At 34.1% G+C, this 21,326-nt stretch overlaps 2 protein-coding genes across 11 annotated transcripts in view; one reads left to right on the top strand and one right to left on the bottom strand.

The window, feature by feature from the left end:
• The window catches only part of LOC107224174 (rab GTPase-activating protein 1), a 39,521-nt gene extending 30,745 nt beyond the window's left edge, over positions 1 to 8,776 (top strand). For 7 of the 9 annotated variants that reach the window (XM_046735357.1, XM_046735356.1, XM_046735359.1 and 4 more), the window contains 6 exons: positions 73 to 258; positions 522 to 696; positions 7,462 to 7,652; positions 7,816 to 7,875; positions 8,024 to 8,215; positions 8,336 to 8,776. In XM_046735357.1, the coding sequence (XP_046591313.1) occupies positions 73 to 258; positions 522 to 696; positions 7,462 to 7,652; positions 7,816 to 7,875; positions 8,024 to 8,215; positions 8,336 to 8,551 (1,020 nt within the window). In that variant the 3' untranslated portion in view covers positions 8,552 to 8,776. Of the gene's footprint in view, positions 1 to 72; positions 259 to 521; positions 697 to 2,537; positions 5,286 to 7,461; positions 7,653 to 7,815; positions 7,876 to 8,023; positions 8,216 to 8,335 lie in introns of those variants that run through there. The other 2 variants (XM_046735354.1, XM_046735360.1) reach the window with 2 other exon arrangements.
• A 743-nt stretch (positions 8,777 to 9,519) lies between these two features.
• LOC107224067 lies at positions 9,520 to 19,079 on the bottom strand. Of its 2 annotated transcripts, XM_046735352.1 has the most exons (7): positions 18,744 to 19,079; positions 17,967 to 18,214; positions 17,541 to 17,723; positions 15,182 to 17,331; positions 13,174 to 15,099; positions 12,810 to 13,024; positions 9,520 to 12,737 (listed from the first exon to the last, which is right to left on the bottom strand). In XM_046735352.1, the coding sequence occupies exons 1-6, from the start codon at positions 19,005 to 19,007 to the stop codon at positions 12,843 to 12,845; spliced, it is 4,953 nt and encodes a 1,650-aa protein (XP_046591308.1). In that variant the 5' UTR covers positions 19,008 to 19,079; the 3' UTR covers positions 9,520 to 12,737; positions 12,810 to 12,842. The 2 variants fall into 2 exon arrangements, with proteins under 2 accessions (XP_046591308.1, XP_046591309.1); XM_046735353.1 differs by lacking the exon at positions 17,967 to 18,214 and having other exon boundaries at positions 18,744 to 18,851.
• Between the last annotated feature and the right edge of the window lie 2,247 nt (positions 19,080 to 21,326).

The following is a 21,326-nucleotide window of genomic DNA, read 5'->3' as shown; positions in this document are numbered from 1 at the left end:
TATAGTGAAATGATATTGTGAATATAAAACTTGGTAAACTTTTTTTTTTTCAATTAATACTTTTGATTGCAGGACCAACTACCGGAATTGTACAAACATTTCTATGATCGTGGAGTAGAAACTCATATGTTTGCTGCACAGTGGTTTTTAACACTGTTCACAGCTAGATTTCCGTTGTATCTAGTCTTTCACATTTTGGATGTATTTTTACTCCAAGGTCTGGACACATTATTCCAAGTGGCCATAGCGTTACTAACGGTAAGATAATGATATCAAGAAAGAAATTCTGTCCCTTATTTTGCCTCGACAATAAATTTTTATCCCTTCAAATCTAAGTTATACATTACAAGTTGAACTAGAAGAATGAAGAATATTTCAACAATTTGGAAATTGTTGATGGACTTTTCACAAAATTTCTTTATAACAGTGAATGAGACAATGTTAGAAAGAATAATTATAAATACTGTATTAATGTTCAGTGCAATAATATCGAAAGGCATAATTGTTTTTACTCGTTTCAGCTGTGTAAGAAAGAGTTGCTTCAGTTAGACTTTGAAAGTATATTGAAATACTTCAGAGTTCACTTGCCAAAACGTTGTCGTAATGAAGAAGTTTCACGCTATGTGATGAAACTAGCGTGTTCAGTTGCGTTGAAGAAACTGAAAAAGTACGAAGCTGAATTCATGACACTTAAAGGTAATTTCATATTCTATGTTTGAACTGTGTGTCTCCACTGTATCTCATGCGCAACTTTCCATTTCGTTTATTCTTGATAGGCTGTTCTTCTTTCTATTGCTTATTCTAATTGGTTGTGCGTGTAGTGTAAGATACTCAATCATTCGTTTGTGACGAATTCACAAATAACAATATTATCTATTTATTGTTATTTTATTATTTGGACATCTTTAGGTGAAATTAATAGTGCAAAAACATGAAGTTTCTAATCGATTACAACATATAAAACATCTATGTAACCGTCTTGTTCAATCTCTTACTACTACTGCAGTTGATTGAAGTTTTATCAAAGGTACATGCTTGCAGATTATTTTTCTCACAAGTGGCAATGACTTTCAGATTCTATATTGACTTGATACTGATTATTCCTATTGCCTACTTATGTAAAATTCATCCAAACTGCGCCGATCGGCCGCAATTCAATCGATTTTTAGTCCCAGATTTCTTCAATGTTTAAAAAAATTGTTTTTTCTATCATTCCTTGATTCTATATGCACAAAATGCTTAAGGTTTTATACCCGCTTACTTATGGGAGGATTTTATCGAGTTTGGTGTTTTTATTTATTCTTCTCTAATATCAAAATTGGTGTTACATGAGCTGCTATTATATTTGCACACTTGTAAACTACAACCGTGATGAATCAGTAAGGTATTTTTTTTTACAAAATTGCTAACATTGTCTGTGTGCTCTCTATATTCGACTTTTCTGCCCGTTACCGTGTTTTGTTACGGCCCAGTGTTACCATTACTTGGCACAGGAACATCAGATGTAGCTTAATTTACAAGGGAAAGACGTGACTTTCTGAACTCCGAACTTCACGAAACATATGTTATTAGCACATAGCCTTTTTTTTTGTTGTTGTTATTATTGTATCACTTGTAACTTTCCACGCAAATTCTTTTAAACCTTATCATTGCACGATAGTAAAAGTTGTTTCAATTCATTTCGAGAAGCAGTTCTCTTCGAAATAAATCTGTAAAGAACAATGTAAGTCGAAATAAGAGAATTTGGCAATCAAAACTGAAAATTATAGGATTATTGCATTATAAAACTTTTATAGGATTACTTTAGCTGAATAGTAATGAATAATATAATGTAAATTGTGGAAGATGGTATTCAGAATAATCAAGAATCTCATAATTACCGCTACAGGCTTTTAGATTATCCACTGGTATCTGTTGATTTTGAATACTATAAAGTGATCAAAAATACTCTACCCTTGTTGTCATCAATGCAAGCCTAAAACAATTTTTTGTATATTAATTAGAAAAACTTTGGCATTTAAAATTATCAAACCATTTGTGGAGAAAAATAAGAACCTTGTAAGCTTTTCGGTAGAGCAATGGAAATGAAAGAATATTGTACACATTGGGAATAATATGCGTTGTAGCGGGTGAATTTCAAAAACGTACTTGATAATTGGCACAATAATAAATGACCAAGCTAGTCTCGTAAGTAGGTAAATAGATTGTAAAGCATGCATGACCTAGGGCTAACTGCTTGTGTATGATGTCCTGGTATTCAATGTCCTAGTCCACAGTAAAATACCCAAAGACCATTAATTATATAAGAAATAGTGATAATTTAAATATAGTCTTTTATGTATTCATGTGTGATATTTAAGTACCAGGTGTGTAGTTTGGAATCTTCGATCTCTAAATTATCAAGCATGTCAAATGAATTCTATTAGCTTTCCATCTCCTAATCTGAAATACAGGTGGTGGATTCAAAATCTTGCACAATATATTAAACAATTTAGTCGAAAACTAACAATCGATTTAGACAGCAAATTATATTCCAGAACGAAACCCTGTCTCACGTGCCAGCGATTCCTTGTGGTTTGCAGATGTAGCAAAAGCAGGGGATTTCGTTAAAATGCCAATAGACAAAATTGAAAAGTATGGAAGTCAGTTGTCTAATTTTTTTAATCAGAGATTTTCTAGAGCTGACACTTCCGAACTACTGAGGATATCACACATTTGAGGATCCCAAAGAAATAACTTTTTTTTTAATTTTTCTTACTTTTATACTTACATATTTCATGTTATGTGGGATAAAATTTGTGTATCAGGTATTCACTGAAATCGACTCGGAGAGTATGTGTATATTTCTCTCTTCGAAAACGAACAAAAATTTAGGTACTTTTTACTAAGCAATAAGTATATGCAAAAAGTGATATTACATATGTAGCTTAGTTATTTAAAATGCTGAATAGTTATGAATATTTACGAAATCGGGAAATTAGGGCGGATGGCTTTTTTTTCTTGCATTTCATCTAATTATAAGACATTGATCATTAAAAAAATCAACTTGCTTTTATATTTAGCAATCATACGGGATGTCTTATATATTACCTTTCTGTCAATTGGACACAGCCACTTTATCTGAAAAAAGTTGTGTTTCCCTTTGTTTATATTATTTATTACTATTTGTTGAAAATAAATAGCCTCGTTAGTACGAAACATACTTATTTAGTTCTATAAATTATTCCTTCAATCCCATCCCTACAAATATTTTTTTTAATTTTTATTTTGTTGCTTGTTTCAGCATTTTGAACACGCATGGTGCATTTTGGGAATGGAGTTTGATTTTGTTAACGTTTAATATACTAATGTCATGTTCTGTCATTCAACCGTCGAAATGGTTATCCACAATTCATACGAAAAATTGTTGTGAAGTTTATTGTTGAAAATGAATGAATTACGGTAGAACCTCAATTATTTACTTTATCTTTCTGTGATTTATTCAAGTAATAGATATAAAACATTCAGATGAAGCAAGTTGTTTGGATAACAGACGATTCAGAAAATTGAGGTCAGGGTAATCAAGGTTCTACTGTACTTTTCGTGTGATTTCTGGAGCGAATATACATTTTATGAAATATTCTGACCATACTAACAGAAGTCCATATTATTTTAGGCAATGTTGGTACTGAATCAATAAGACTGGTCAACAGTGGTTTTTTTGTCCTTGATATTTGAGTGGTCTTTGAAAGATTTGATATCAATGACTCTGGGAATATGCGTTATTTTTCTAAATTGGCTCTAGCTTTTTACTTTATTGACATTTTCATATGTGATTAAGAAAAGCAATTTATAGGTGAAAAATTTGACTTTTTTTCTAAATATCTAAACTTTATCAAAAAAATACTATCAATAGCTGTAGTTACACTTAATATCTGTATTTAGTTACACTCAATAGCTTTAGTTATACTTACTTTATTCAGACAAAAGTGGGAAAAATACAGAAAATATGATACTTTGTTGTTCCGACCATGAAGACGGCGGCACCACGAGTTTAGTCAGAAGGGGGGCTATTAGGGTGTTTAAAAAAAATATTTATTTCATATGCGCATCAAAATGTCGGTGGAACATATCAAATAGAATATCTCAGCCAGATATGAGCTCTTAATATCGATTGTTTCCATTTTCCATCAAAATAACATGTAAAAAAAATTGAAATATGTTTGAATATTTTTTGTCTTGTAAACAGCTGAATTTGTAAACTATCTCAATATGGATTCTTATACGAAATTCCACGCTCTACAAAAAAGTACTGAGATAGAAATTTCCTAACTAACCGATTAAGAGATACTCGCTCATAAATATTGAGTCATCTCGAATACAATACTACAATAACATAAAAACTAGAGCCAATCTAATACAATCATAATTATATTCATAAATTCTACGTTCTCAAACACCAGAATACAAGAAATTTTTTATTTTGTAGAGCGATGTTATGAGTTGACACTTTCCCTTAATTTAAACGTCAATAAATTTTTCAAAATATATTTTTCACTTTAATATGAAATTGATGAAATCTTGTTTTTAATTCCTCAAAAAGTACAAAAAAAAAAATCTTAGATCAGTTTACAAGATATTTAAACCCATGATTAAGGTTTTGAGATTAAAATATCGAGTGCACGCTTACATATTTCATCTTAAAGACTACATGTCAAGCAGTTCATGCAAAAGGCCCAGAGATCTCATTTTGATTAAGCTCATGTACTTATCATTATTTACTCAAAGATCTCATCCAAATAGTGCTACCACTTTTAGAGATACAGTTTTAAATGTGGTTTGATTCTACAGAAATCAGTTCGACGGAATAAACGGTCTACAAAACATGTTCTACAGACTCGTTTCTGCAGAAATGTTTATCTACAGAGGGAACCTCGAGATTCACATCAGGAATAATCCTGCATGAATTATTCTACAAGAGAATTGTTCTACGGAATACTTTTCCACAGAATATTTATGTACAGAAATTTTTCTTCACATTATTTTTCTGCAGATTTTGTTTGACACAACCCACATTCAGAGCAATCATCGAATCGTCAAAGTCATGCATTTAATCGTCAATCTCGTACACTTTGATTTAATTTGATTTAATTTAAACTAATTTAATTTAAATTATTTGTATTGTATTTATGTGCGGGTTGTGTCTAACGGGTATTGTGTTGGATGTGTGAAATTAGAAAACGGTTCTGTAGAATAGTTCTTGTGTAGAATAACTAATGCAGGATTTCTGATGTCAATCTTGAATTCTTTTCTGTATGAAAATATTCTGTAGAGAAATATTTCTGTAGATATGCGTCTGCAGACCATATTCTGTACAGCATTTTCTCTGTAGAACTGATTTCTGTAGAATGGATGCTCCTACACAGTTGTCAGGTATAGGTATGCAAATAATCGTGGGTAATAAGTTATAATCACTTCTTCTTGTTTGAGTCGTTTGGCCCCAGAAAAATATTTAGGTAGAGTCTACTTCACTGTTGTCACGAACAATGCAATACTCCAAGTCTGAATTATAAAAATTGTAATGTCAAAGCATTAGTATTGAGTCATGAATACGAAACGCTTTATACATACATGATAAAAATTAACGTCATTGCCTACATACAATACGTAGTAATCAAGAGCCAGGTGATCGTTAAAGGTGCATGTACGCTGATAAGCCATAGCGAACACAAGCGATCAAGTTACATCAGTTAGTTATGTTTCTCAACTACATAGTGAATGCGGTATTTATATACATTAGATCTCTGGTGACTCTAAGAACGGAGAAACATAGGCATGTTATTTGCAGCAAGGGTTGTTTCTACTTTAGTATTTTCTATAAAACACATTTTGGTAATTATCTTAGAATTTAACTTGATTTTGGTTTAAATAGGAGACTTAGATATAAATCGAATCTAGAGTATCGCAACTCCATATTTGTGTAGCTACTAGAAATTTTCAAGTGTGTGCACCGTCATGATTTCATGAAGAGAAGCTGTTTCATATTTCATGAACCATTCTTATATAACAGTACCTTAGAGACGAACATAATACAGTTTCTGACCTTTTGATACAAATTTTGTATTCAAACTTGATGATATCATTTTTTTCATCGCGAACGCCAATTCTCTTTATTTATAAATAGTAAAGACAATTGCATATCTTGCACTTTATACATATTATTTTGCTGACATGGATAAGCAAACATCAATAACAAACCCAGAGTTTAGTCTTCTCATTACTGGACAGAGCAGAACCAAGATCACTTTGCATGAAAAGCCGGGTGTTGCATAGCTATATATTTTATGTATCACTTGCACTGAGGCGTAATAAAATTGAATCTAATAAAATATTTGAATGTCAAGCTTTCGTAAAATGATTTATTACGTTTCTTGTGGTCATTGTACCTATGCTATACGAGCAATTGGCAGAGATCGATTATACTAAAGATTTTTTAAATAACTTCAAACGTTTTATGTATCACAAGCAAACTTGACGGAGTTTCACAACTTGTAGCATTCGATACATTTTTCTTGTTGGTAGTATATAACACACACATTATGTTGGAGTGAAAATATTAATATTTGTAAAATTTCCACTACTCTATGAACACATACTATGACTTAAAGATATGTTTTTCCACTGCGCTGTTAATATTTGAAAGTAGTCCACAGCGTTATGTTTCGTATAAGAATAAACATGCATTTGAGACAAACAAAATACCGATTTAAGATTAACATCAGTCAAAGTGTATCATTCGTGTGGAATGATTTAAACACGTAGAGTGCAGGTAGTAGTCAAGTCTTTGATAATTTCAAGTAATGACAAATTGGAGCAGAAGATTTGCAAATAATAGTAATTATGATATATTTCAAATATGATTTATATTATTCTATCGTGACATAATAATTTTGAGCGTCTTAAAATCATTTACGATCCATAATAATATTACGAGTATCGACGTAATGCATTTTTAAGGAGAAACAAATATTTTCAATCACCCTGTCCGTATTCATTTGTATTTTAGTAACACAAGTATAATGATAAATCTGTAATTCAAGCTAGATAGAATGTTATCTGTTAACTGACCACATTACCTTGTGGTTATTTTTAGCTACATGAATAACTTGATTTCACATTATAGCACAGTACATAAATGGTAAAACAGCAGTGAATTTTTTCACTTTTGACTAGCCGGTTGTTGAGCACCAAGTTTTTTATGTCATTTGACTTACATAGGATGTGGTTGAGAGGTGCTGTTTAGGAAACAACGAAGATAATACCAGTATAGTAACGAACCAAGACTTGTCAGCATTTATGTCACAAATAATATCAACATATTCCTAGTTTCTAAAGTACAAAAGGAATATTGACAAGAATTTTGATAGAACAGTGAATAAACTGCTGACTACAAAGATATAATAATGCCAATATTTCGTACAGAGGCGCAAGAAAATGCTGACGAATACAGTAATGAAGTTGAACAGTTACGTGGAGCTGTGGCGAGAGGTGAAGAAGAGAAGCTACGACTTGAAGCTGAACTTGCACAGGTAAAGGAAATGCTACAGAGAGAAGTAGCTAAGGCTTGCACAGAAAATCGGCGGAGTAGTGTGATCATCGCTGAATACAAACAGGTAAATCACATGTAGGAATACTAATTTGGAACTTTTTTCACAATTACGAATGCGAGCAACTGAATCGACATGGAAAATTTTCATGTTATACGATGATTCTGTTTTAATATTCCTGCTTACGACACGTTACGCATAAGATATTCATATTTTCATTTCACTTCAGATTTGTCAAAGATTGGAAGATGACCACAATGTGGCCAAAAGTGCACTGAATGATTTACGTGTAAGTAAACAAAGCATTATGCAATAAAATGATTTCTTGAAAGTGTTTAACCTAATGCTACACTGAGTTACAGCAATGTATGAAATTCTTCAATCCAATGAAGTTCGAAGATTTATTTGAGAGTATTAAAACGAATACATTGTTACAGTCGAAAGTTTCTAACTGTGAGCAGTGTAGAAGTAGCATCGTGCAATCTCCCAAAGCACTGCCTGATTCGACGCAGAATATGGAAAACAGAATCGATTCAGTACTGCATAGAGCTCAGGAACGAGTTAGGGAGTTAGAGTTGGAATTAGCACAAACTAAATTGGCTCATGTAGAGGCTGAATGCAGAAACCAGGTTCGTAAGACACCTTGTTTTTCCTTTTTTCCCCTAATATCGATGTGTCACAATTAACAGTTATATATTAGACATGCGTCACAGCCGTACAGGTTTTTAAGGGTATTTATTTTTACACAGGATCTAACACATCAACTCCATGCCACTGCTTCCGAGCTCCAAGCTGCGAGGAATAGCTGGCCATGGCTCAGTAAAACTTTGTCTAGTATAAAAGAAGCTGCTAGTAAACGGGACGTGGTTGGTCCAGGTATTTTGAGACGTGATAGTGCTCCTGGTGGAGATGTAAGACATACAATACATTCTCAGAGCCGTGATAATCTGAAGGAAGTTGTCTGAATTGGTGAGTCTGAAATGTATCAGGAGATGTGCGATTATGAATCTGTATCGACTCAAAATATATTAGCAAAATGAGGATAGTAAGTGAAGATTTACTTCGTGATTTAATTTCAGCATATAACTAAAATCAGATTGAAGTCCACAAAACAAAAAAAAAAAAATGCTGTGCAGTGCACATAACAAAGATCTGTATATGAAGTGCATGTTCATATAGTTAAATGATAAGCTAAACACATGTAGAACATAATTATACATGCAGGATTCCGTAGTACGTTACATAAATTCACATAAAGACATTATTACTAAAGAAATTTATTACAATAATGAAATTAATAATTTTTTTTTTATTAAGCGCTATTATACCAGTAGAATATCCTATATTATGAATATTATTTGGGTAAATTTGTTTTGTAGTTGCCATAGTAAATTGTTAATTCATTAGTAAGTAACTGTAATTACTCATTTGATATTAAATCAACAATTTTGCACAGTTGAAAATTAATATAATAAAAACGTAATACATAGAAAACATCCAAGACATTAGAAAGTACGATTATACGTGTTTTATAAAAACTAGTTTAAACATACTGAACTGCATCAACTGGGAAAATATACGAATGGGCAGGTGTTCTTCATTGGCAGTCAACATTTTCAAAGATACACTTTCACCATTCCTTTGGTAAAAATGAATGTATCATTCTGAGGCCATATTGGGAATCAGGTTTCAAATTTTGGATATGCGTATAAAGAATAACGAAAGTCCAATTCTTTGAGATTATTTCTTGAAATGTAATCGTAAATATGTTTCGTAATATTCAATCATCGACGATTGACGATATGCATATATGTTTTCTAAGAGAGCTTTTTTATGGAGCGTGTGTGTTAATATATCACAAAGTCATAATGAGATATGTTGCCTCAGCATTTCTTACACTTTTCCTGGATACTATACTTTTTTTCAAAAATGATTAGTGTATTTGAATAGAGTAGAGTTAGTTACCTTATCATTGTTTATCCACGAGTAAGATCATTTTTGTTATGACCGATGCATTTCCTAGAAAAATATGATTATACATTGAAACAAATACACGACATTTCTATAAAGTTATTATGAACAATAAAAAATTGACTTTATTCGAACTGAAAGCGATATGAACGGACATAGCCGGCCAAGAATGCCCGTTAGGCCCTCGCCGGGGATTTCATTCAAAATTAGTCTGCAATTCTTTTATGAAACACTAATTCATGCTAAATATGAGGTTGCACCCGCATCTATGATACAAGTTATTAAGAAAAAAGTGGTGTTTGAATTTGTATTCTGCTCTTTCAACTTTGAGTTCTAATGTGATACAGGTTTTTCATTAGGTTCGGTTGCTTGGAAAAAGGAATACGAACAAAAATTGAGAAAACACGTTTTTCTTGATTATCCGCGTTATAATATCAGACTGGCTCTAATATTTGGTACAGATTAGAGTTTCAGTATGAAAAAACTTCAGACCAATTTTGAGTGAAATTCCGGTCGGGGGCTGATGCATCCTCCATTCTTAACCGGCTATGACTTTTGTGTACTTACATGTCATTGGAGTAATAAAGATGAGGTTTAACAGGTAAAGTTGCCTGATTGGAAGGCTAGAAAATCAGTCGAATCTAAGTTCAAAACTGTAATTATTGTTTTCAGAGCTTTTCGTAATGATCACAAAACACTAGTAGTCCCAATAAATAGGAACTCCATTGAATATAACCACGTACCGCAGATACAAGCAGACACATGATTATAAATTTCATTTGGAATTAGCTCACTGTCACTTGCGTTTTTATATCTACAACATCAAAGTATTCCAAAAAATTTGTAACAAGAAAACAAAACAATGATGAGTAAAGGAGAACGATATATGAAAGCTTATTATGCAAGTGACTTTGGGTTACACTGATAGTATTAATGTTATGATTTAGTAAAACCAGTTAGATCACACAATAACTGTATATATTAATATAATAAGCAATCAACTGATCATATAAAAGTTACGGTGATTATATTGATACATGTTACCTTGTACACCTTGTAATTTTATTCCACCGCTATTGAAATAAACAATGCGACTGAATAAAATAGCTCAATTATTTACATACCTTAGTTCGACCTATTTTAATTTCATGAAGATAAAAGTATAGGTAATTATTATTTGCTTGGTCGTCAATTTATGTAGATAAATATTTTGACACTTTCGATTCAAGCCAGTTTCATCGCTCGAGTGATACAATACGTAACATACTGCACTGATTCACTAACCCACTAGAAATATTTGATATTATGGAGATTTTTGCTACAAAAAGTTGAGTAATTAATGCACTTTCTATCAATTATCAGATACTGCAATTTTACCATTATTGATCTTTTTTTTTCAAAGATCACCGGTTTGCTCATTTTAATATTATAAACCTAATATCTCTTGATATGTATTTAAGTTTCATTGTTGGAATTAAAAATGAATATATTTACAAGATTCATTTTAATCTTTTATTTTTTGTCCAAAGTCTTCATATCATTCAAGCAATATACCATGATATGCGAATTCAGTCTTAGAATATTTTATACATGACAACTTCTAAAAATTACCATTTGACAAGATTTACCCTATTCAGCTCTATCATTCAAATCTGAGAGTATTATGATGAAAAGCTAATAGATAACAGATTATACCAATTTGTATTACGCTTTTATCTAATACTATCATAAAGCGTGATGATACAGTGATGATCGAGAGCCACACAGACTTATTATAAAAGTTTAATCAATACAAACAGTTTTAATTAACAATAAATTGATTTGATGGATATCATTCATTTTAAACTTTGCAGAAAATATAACATATTGTTATTCCTGTTGCATAAGAAAAAAATTGAATGCATCAAAAACGTAACAATGAATTTAAAGCTTCAACATTTAGTACCTTTATGTGAAAAGACATAATATACTTTAGATAGATTATCGAAGTACTGACAAACGAATTTTTTCTACATTCAAATAAATTTAACAATATTGGAAGCTGCCGTATAATATACAGCAAGGGAATTTCTCACTTTTATTATTGATAATTTACATTCCCAAAAATCTGCACTTGTTGGAAACCACAATAAAAATTCAAGAATCACAGATTATTTGATTTAGAAAAAAAATATTAGTTCTAAATAGCTGTATATTTTTCAAACAATACAAGCTTTGATATTTATGTACAAGTATAGAAATACAAAGCTCAATAACATACTTATATGCAGATGCAACATGTATGTGTTATTAATTGTTAGAGGTCAGAAGGTATTGGTAAATACGTGTAAAACTTATCTTTCTATGTAAAAAGGAGCCAATTATAAATGACGTTAATATTTTTAAAGATTTTAAATTTAGTTGGTTTAGTTTTGATTTAGTTACTGGCCCTAAACAATTACATTACACATTAGATGATTATATAGTTTTGTACATAAAATTCTTGTACTGTCTCCTTTTTATATGGCGACGCTAAAGCACATTGTAAGCTCTATAGATATTTTCACCATTCTGGACATTTATTCGATCTTAATCATGTCTGAGCACAATACCTTTGTTAATTTTAATATATCTTAATGACGTAAAACAAAAACATCAACAAAGTCGAATCTAGTTCTTGCATTTCAAATATCCAACAAATGTTGGGAATGATATAACCAATGATAATGATTTTCGGCAGTTTTCCAAAATAACTCGAGGTCATGTGGATCAGATTTCTGACTTGCGGTGCCAGAAATTGCTATCTTAAATACTCGAAAAGAATACAAAGATTTCTTTGGAATATTTTTTGCACTTCAACTGACTGTGAATATGATTGATTGTATTGTTCAAAAGTTATTTGTGCCATCCTTCAGTTCAATCCAATGTATCACCAAGGTAGTAAAAATATTATAATATGCATACATATTCTTCATTTCTACATATCAAGATTAAGGTCTCGTTTGCACAGAATTTGTTGAACTGGCAATACGCACAAACCATCACAAAATATCTCAAAACATTTTGCAATTTTAAATGTTTTTTAGTTGGCACTTGAAAAAAGTCGTGGAACGTAAAATCACTCTTCAATAATCAGTTTGCAGAACAACATCTCTAAACTCGCTAATTTAAATATCAATTACTCACCCATCTTCAAATTTTCTGAAAAGTATGTGACTTGAATATTGGTATATAGGTAAAACGGTTGTAAGAATCTTTTTCAAATCAACTTACCATGCCAGCACAACTCTTCATTCATTTTAGTAATCATGGATCACCACCTGCTCTCCAATCCCTTCTCGGATTCACACCACTATGATCCTCAGTTTCGTCGCTCGAAACAGAAGTGGCATCATCAGCGTCGTCATCCTCAATGTCGCTATCATCTTCTAACGAGCTGCTATCAAAACCCTCATCGTTTTCTGCATTTACATTTGCAGCATCTCCGCCTACAGCAAAATAGATTTATCTACACTCTGCACATTGCTCTTTGGATCAAAATATGGAGTTCATGGATTTGAAATAAATGGAAGAGACCATTGTGCCATTAAAATATTTGATCTGAAGGATAATCATGTACAAGGTTAAGAAATCTCACCCGCTTGTTCTTGAAGAGCTGGATACAATTGTGCATGTGCACCCCCAATATTTTCGAGATCTATTGGATTAGCCATCTCTAGTATCCTCAACAGCCACATCGGAAATCCATTTTGGAGTACATAAATATCGTTTTCATTCTCCATGTCATTTTCAAGTACATCAATTAGTGGTTGTAGATCATCTAGGTTATCATTTGCCTCAAATGCAATTACATTATTTCCCTCATCGTCTCTGTTGTTATTTGCCAAGTCACCATTTTCAACTTCGACGAACTCGTAAAATCCTGGTACAGGAACTTCTCCGACACTGGCTGAATCTGAATCTGATATTCTGTCATTTGCAATGCTTGATAACTCACACTCGGGTGTTACGTCATGTGCAGAAGCCGAATTTGGGTAACCAGAATCCATTATTTCTGGAGACCAACTGTTAGGCGGTGTGTCCAACGATTCTGGTGAAAATGGTTTTGCATCTGTATATTCTGCGGCTCTCAAGGGCTCCGACTCGTATTGTAATTGATTTTGTTCCTTTTTAACTTTTCCTACATTGTATAGAGTTACAGTTTCGTGACTTGGAATTGATTTGATGTTCGATAGTACCGCTGGTTGTGATTGACTTGCATGTGTGTTAAAAATATCAGTAAGTGGTAGCTCTTTATTTTTTATCTCACTTGAAACCCCGAATGAATTCAAATAATTCGAGTGGCCCTGAAATGAATGTGAAGATAGATCTCTATCATAATCGAGCCGTTCTGTTGTAGCCTGAACTGTTGTCACATGATCACTGTTCTGAGATTGTTGATTGCGAATTTGCGTTTTATTTTGGTCAATGTCACAATTTCTACCAATATCTTGAACGTACTCCACATTTTTAATTGTGTGAACTAATTTTGTTTCAGCAGACATGAGTGGTGAACTTGTAGCCAGTTTCCTTTGTGATTCTAAGGTAGCTTCTAATTTACATTTAGTCGCTTCAACTTTTTCAGATAAGATCTTTGTGGAATCAGTCAAAGTATTTGTTACCTCAGATATATCTAGCCTGTGATCTGATCGCCTAACAGAACTGTCAGCTGCCATTTTAGAACTCGATACATCACATATATTGTCCAAGAAATTTTCTGAAGTCATTTTTGCATTAGCAACAGATGATTCATCTAAATTTGCAGTCTGCTTTGCCAAGTTACTATGTGATAATGCTATTGACGGAACATGATCTGTATTACAGGCTGGTTGGATTTCTGTACACTCTGGTATGAATATTGCAGATGTGCGATGATTTACCGTCGCAAACTGATATTGTATACGCGTACTACCTTCTGTACAAGGATCCGAACGGATTTTTTCCATTTTTAAATGATCTTCATCTTCTGGAATTTTTACAGAATAATCATCAGCAACATTTTCTGTATAATTTCTTTTTTTCGAAAGTTCACAGAGAAATTTATCATTCGTTTTACTATACACCCAGTCACTGGAAGACAATGTAGCGCTTTCGGTACCAAATGTGCTTACTGTTTTGTCTAAATTTTCATCGATATGTTCGTTGAAGGTGTGTTGCACTGAAACATTCGTTGTAAGTTCACAATAGTGATCTGCTGTTTTCGATGTGTGACTTGTTGCTTTATCGTTTTCTCTTTCATCACTTCTCCCTTCACCATACACAGTTGCGTCACTGTCAGATGCTGCTTCTTCATTAGGATTGTCTGCAGTATCGTTTCCACCTTTTAGTACAACAATATCTCGTTGATACATGGGGTTTGTTTCTGCCACATACCATCTATCTACATTGCTACTTGCAGTACTTGCAGTTCCAGATAAACTGATATCGCTATTGCTTTGCAAAGAAAGTTGACTCGTACTTGAAAAAATGTCTTCAACAGTTCTTGACTCTAAGTAGATTGAGTCATTCTTGATTAACTTTTCACCTGTAAGAATATCACATGTTAATCATTCATTTCCCAAATAATCTTTAAATTTAATTTAGCCCTAATTATGTGTTAATGATACCTTCGAATGAGGATTTTTTTTGTAAGCTAGAATCATCTTTTGAGGAACTGTCACTTTGGTAGAGTTGAATATTTGTACACGAGAAATTCCTTTCCGGATCGGAAAATTGATCTTCCAACTTTTCTAGTATTTGCTCCATCATAGGTTCATGACCTAGACTTTCAGAATCTTTACCTTCAACCACAGGGAATTGTTGCACAATATGTGGAGCACTTTGGAGCAACAGTACACATTTGTTCTCGTCTAAGCTCGCTTGCTCTGAAAGTTCTTGTGCCTTATTATCGCCTGTCATCTGCATTTGATAGGAATCTGCCAATATCTGAGGTGTACTTGTATATTTCGGTTGAAGATCCAAACTGCAGTCACTTATACTTTTGAATGACATGCTATCTTGGCTTTTCATCCCTTCAAATCTGTCTATTTCATTGTCAAGCAAATCAGTTTGTAACTTTTGAGAATGAGAATCTACATTATCATATGAAGCATAAAAACGTTTACGACTATCACTTGTAGCTGGAGAGAAATCAGAGATGCTTACATAGGAGCCTTTATTTTTGGTGTGTAAACACTCGATGCTTGTGCAACATTGTAGATTATGGTTATCGTGACTGTAAGATGTAGATTCATTGCAATTTTTTGCAGTGCTACCAACGCTTACTTTCGAATGTTCTCTGTCATTATTGAAAGCCTGTTCATTTTCCAAAGACCTCTTTTCATTTAATAATAAATGTTCATTATCAATCAGCACACTTTTCTCACATGACAACAACAATGTTGCCTCTTCAGTTGAAATGGAAGATGTTTTGTTCGCCTCTGAATAAAAGTCAGTGTCTGTATTTGCTTCAGTTTCTTCGTATCTTGATGGAGGATTAGTGGACAGTATTCTTTTCACCTGATTACATGGCAGACACGTGTCAACTTGTAAATCAATATTTTTAATATTATTTTCCATTTCGACCAGATAGGAGCACGTTTGTAATTCTGAACTGCATTTACTTTCATGCTCCATATGCTGCGAAGAATTCAAACCAGGATGAACAAAAAGGTTAGCCTGTTCATTTGTTATGCAATTTTCAGTACCCTTCATGCATGTTCCTACATAACTTCCTTCATTTTGTGAGCTTTTTAAGTCTTCTTGAGGTAAATCATGGTTCCTTTTTGCAGTCAAGGAGTGATCACCGTCATTGTTTAGACACTGTAATGTCTGTGATAAAGTAGACACGTGAAGTGGTACAGACAAGTTTTGTTGCGCCGAATTGAGCGTGTTACCAGAATCGTTAGAGTAATCGATATTTGTGGAATCTGATTCAATCGGAACAAAATTAATCGACAGCTCTGTTTCAGCACTAAATGTACCAGGTGTTATGTTCAATTGGTCTTGCGATGGGTTTAATAATAGATCTTCATCATTCAAATCTTCCATAGTCTGCTGATTGTCTAAACTGTCCCCAGGATTTTCTGTATCGTGCATTTCAGAGTGCTCCAGATTGTTGCTGTTCAGATTATAATTGCTCCCACGAGTATCACTATGCACTTCATCATCCCAATTTTCACCTTCTTCTGTATAATTTTCTGTATTTGTTTCCATGTAACTATCAAAATAATAACCAGGGGGAGTGCCTACTTCCGTAGTATCCCAATCATTTTCATGGTCGTGGTGTCGATAGTCGTTATCTAGAAACTCATCAACATCCAAATCAGAGTTTATTGAGAATCCAGATTGCGGAGGCAATACAACGACAGGTCCATCTTCTCTATCTACAATCGCCCATTGTGCCTCCTCCAGTATACTTCTAAGTACATCAACTGATATGTGAAATTTTTCAACCGAAAACATCAGTTTCGCCAGTGGGATTTCCTCTGCCAGCTCTTCCTGACGTGATGATAATAAACGTATATAGTAAACAGCATCGTCTAGTATTTTCTGCTCATCTGAACGATTATCCGTTCTGTACGGATATTCGTGGAATACAACTGTCTTTAATAAACCATCAACTCCCTCGAGTTCCTCACTTTGTGGTAATTTGGTGTGACAGTGAAATACTGCCATCTGAGAACATGATCCTAACATTTCAGTACCCGGAGGGCCAGCGCCAATTCCGTGAAAGCTTACTTCATAGTCAGGATAAAGTAAGATGACGTTGTTAGCCCTGTAAAAGAAAGGAAATTAGACATAACATATGTGGGTAAGAAGTCACCACCCACAAGAATATTTTTCAGACAGTGCTACAAGTGTTACAAATTTGTAGGAAGAGATCAGAGATAATAATAAATAAAATATTTTGAAGTTTACATATTTTTCTCCACAAGAAAATTTAAGCACACTTATACTATGCACACAATGAATATCTGAATGTACCAATCCTGAAACTGTGCTCTTGTCCATTCGAACTTGTGGTCGGGATGTCGAAAGCCATTCATTTTCTTAAATAGAACATTGAAATCGGCATTGGGCGTTGTTACAATAGCTACTTGGGGTTTGATGAATCCAAAGACATTGTGTGGAAATGCTTCCAATTCGTCTGGATGCAAATGTTCAATTCTGAAGAAAAGTAATGCAGTATTAATTTTTGCTATTCTGACAAGTCACACGTGATCAAAATTTACAAATAAACCTTATACCGGCAGACATCAATTATTTTAACGGATATGAATGAGAGAGTATGAAACTAACAATGACCTCGATAATATGTACAGTACACGTAATTGTAATGTCCCCACGTATGTCTGGAAATAGTTTTTCAACCAAACTGATTTGAAAAATAAGCGTATCTTTAAAACTTACAGCTCGATACAAATAACAGCGTCAGAGTTTGCTAATTTGTTATCGTTGTGTGCGACACTACCTTCGCAAACATGGATTGTAAGAGGTTCAGTTCTGGGAGCAAGATAATCATAATGTAAAGGTGCAACCTTTGACTGAAATTTTTCCAGCAATGGCCTATCCACGTCTACACAAATAATTTCCTGTATACCGTCTGTATTTTTCAAATGTATTGCAAAAGTGAGCTCAGCACAGCCAAAGTCTATCACCTAGAACAGACCAGAAAATAATGGAGTAGTAATATTTGAAGTAGTAAAGCCAAAGTTGGAAACTAAGTTTATTAATGCTGAAATTTGTGGCCAGATTATCAAAGGTCAGCGGGCAATTAACCATATTGCTATGAGTAATGTTGTGATGATTTCATAATATTACGTCTATAAGTATCTCCATTATGGTAAAAGTACGTATTTACTAGATTCATGATGGTGAGCGGATAACGTATAAATATAATAAGTACCAAATGACCCAATTTGTGGTTAACTTTTGCCATACATTTATTTGGTATCGTTGTCGCTTGATACCGCTAAACAATTACATACCGGCAGTTATCTATTACGCGATCCCTATAATCGCAGCAAGCATGATAGAAAGTACGATAGTCTTCAGAATGATGTTTATATTTCCGTAATTGGTAGTGAGAAGAAAAAAAACTTTGGACCAGCAAGTGACTTAGTTGTGAAGTCCTTAGGCTAGGTCACACGTTGTTTTACCATCGGACAAGAGTAAAAATAATCATACCTTTCGAATCTTCCTGTGGTATTGCGCGCTGGCTAGAACATCATGTACAGCGTTATATCTCTGGACGTATACAGGAGGAAAGAATTTCACTTTAAAATCTCCCAAAACGTGTTCATCTTCAGGTGGGACATCATAATCCGCCTCAGTCACGTTCAATAGTTGATTTGTGACCGAGATTTCTCCGGTTTCGCCGTAACGAGCATAAAAATTCCGATAAACATATCTCCCGAAGTAATAGAGAGCGTGGAACAGTACGATTATCATTTCTGATTGCTTGTTATCACCAAATTTTACACGATCAACATCTTCGCACGTCGTATGACAGTTCACGGGAGAACGGACATGTTGCTTCGTCTGTTGGCGGTCGCTACGCTCCACGCCGATTGGTCGACGTATTTCAAACGAACCATTGACAGTCCTCGTTTCTCGCAACGATACCGGCTGCTGGAACCAATAGACGACCCGTTAATTTGGCATCAATTGAAACCCTGTCCTTTTCTCGTTCGAATGGCATGTCTCCAGTCTCAGCATGTTTATTAGTTTTATTGTTAGTTTATCAAGGAGAGGAGGAGGTGAGCCATTTCCAAAAGTTCACAAGGGTAAGCCCAGGTGGTTATTGTTTCTACGAAAAGAAGAAGGAGAAACCAGACGTTGAAGAAACAGGTAAGTTAACAATTATTTGGAGTTTTGAATCTTTTTATTTTTTTTGTTTGCGGATTCAATCGATGTGTCAGTCAAACTGATAGAGCCCGTTCTTTTCTCGATTAGAAGCGGCTTTGACAGGGTTTAAGTTTAATTGATTGACTATCGCCAGTCAATTCAATTTTTTCTTTATAGGTTAAAGATAGGCTGAAATTACTTTAAGGTTCAATTAATGTTGGAGGAATCGGGTCTCGTTACGTTAATCTGTAATTACAGAAGTTTTGTTACTTGTATGGGTTTTGGTCGACACGGCTCGTGGATCCTTGACAGATATCCTAGTGCATTATATACGAGATGCTCGGAAGCCTTCATCATTTACAACTTTGGGAGCGTGGGGGATTACAGACTGTCCTAATAAATTATCATCAGAATTCGGGGTTGAATTAAATTAATTTCAATAAATCGGTGTCGCTACGCTATCGATCACATACTCTGACTCAATTCGCGGAAATGTAGTTATAGAGTAACGAGAGAACGAAATGGAAGATATCTTTCACCGTCGACACACGCAGTCGAGGCAATATACCCGAAATGACCAATACTCTGACCAATACGACTGTTCGTCTTTGTCATCTACAGGGGACTATCGCCGTAATACAGAAACGTGCCAAGTTCCGACAGTCGTAATTAGCCTCTGGACGGTGATGAGGTTGAACAATAATGCCACCAAGGATAAACCCCATCGAGTAGTAGCCGTACTGTGACATTTATTCGCCTCTAGACGGAAAGTTTCAGTCGAATAACCTGCAAGGAACTGTCTTCAGACCCTTGGGAACTTTCTTTTAGTGTGAAGTGGGATCACGGGAGCAGTGATCGTCACCTTGGAACGACAAGATTCTATCTACGGTACAAGAATTCTACAAGCCAATACACCGTTCCGAGGTGATGTCGTGCCTCTAGCTTTACTATCGCATAGTTTTTTTTCTACTGCATCATCGTCTGAAATGTTTTTCCAACTTCACGACCAGGTAGAGGGGAACTACAACAACAACATGTTTACAAGCTCTGTCATTTCTCCAGGAGGTTGTTAAAGTTCATATCTTGCAGGAGATGTTATTTGTATCAGTCCAGTAAAATAAATCGAATTCTCATCTGTCGGAACTACGGATTGAGACAATATTAGTTTGGAAATTTTATTATTCCAACGAATGTAACTAGTCGTTTCAACATGTGATTCGAAATCGATCGCAAGATGATTTCAATCCACATTAATTCGAATATGAATGAATGAATGAATTACATTCATCGAGTAAGTTGAACGTCACAATTTCAAAGAATATAAACGTGCTAATTCAAATATTCGTGAAATTGGAATTGAAAAGGTAGCGTAGTTTTTGTTCACTGGGATGCTGAATCAGGATTACAATGAAAATTGAAAAACCTTTTTTGAACACAAAAACTGCTTTTAACGAAACATTATCTTCAGATTTTGATATTAATTGTTGTATACAACATATTACGCGAACAATGTCTCAAGGGTTCAGGTGCCCGCAATTTTTTCTGTAGCTGCATGAAAAGAAACGTTGTATTTAAATTTTCCGCTTCTCGTCAATTAATTAGATACGTTACTGTAGCATCGAATTTTCTGGGTGATTTTCAACCTCGCCAGAGTACATATAAGCGGCAAGGTAATCCGTTATACCGTTTCTGTGAAACGTTGTGATTTGAGTTGAGATTTACATAATTAATTGAAAAGTTGTTGAGGCGTATCAGCCAACAATGGAATGTAATAGGGAGGTGGAGGTGCGCTTGCCTGAAGCAACCCCAACTTTGAATCGGTTAAATTGGCACGGAGGTAAGCGCGTGATAAAGTCCCTGCCTGATGGATTCGTAAGTTTAAAAATTTCGTCCATGACGATTAATTATAGGCACCGAATTCAA

This window comes from Neodiprion lecontei, chromosome 3 (genome assembly GCF_021901455.1).
Source record: "Neodiprion lecontei isolate iyNeoLeco1 chromosome 3, iyNeoLeco1.1, whole genome shotgun sequence".
In the NCBI taxonomy this organism is placed as follows: Eukaryota; Metazoa; Arthropoda; class Insecta; order Hymenoptera; family Diprionidae; genus Neodiprion; species Neodiprion lecontei.
Note: the sequence above shows the minus strand (reverse complement) of the source record. Positions and strands in the feature narration are given on the sequence as shown.

Coding starts and splice junctions, on each gene's coding strand:
- LOC107224067 (XM_046735352.1), bottom strand. CDS start 19,007: ATGATAATCGTACTGTTCCACGCTCTCTATTACTTCGGGAGATATGTT. Junction 18,215..18,743: donor ACCACAGGAAGATTCGAAAG/GTATGATTATTT, acceptor GGTCTGTTCTAG/GTGATAGACTTTGGCTGTGC. Junction 15,100..15,181: donor AAAAAAATCCTCATTCGAAG/GTATCATTAACA, acceptor ATATTCTTACAG/GTGAAAAGTTAATCAAGAAT.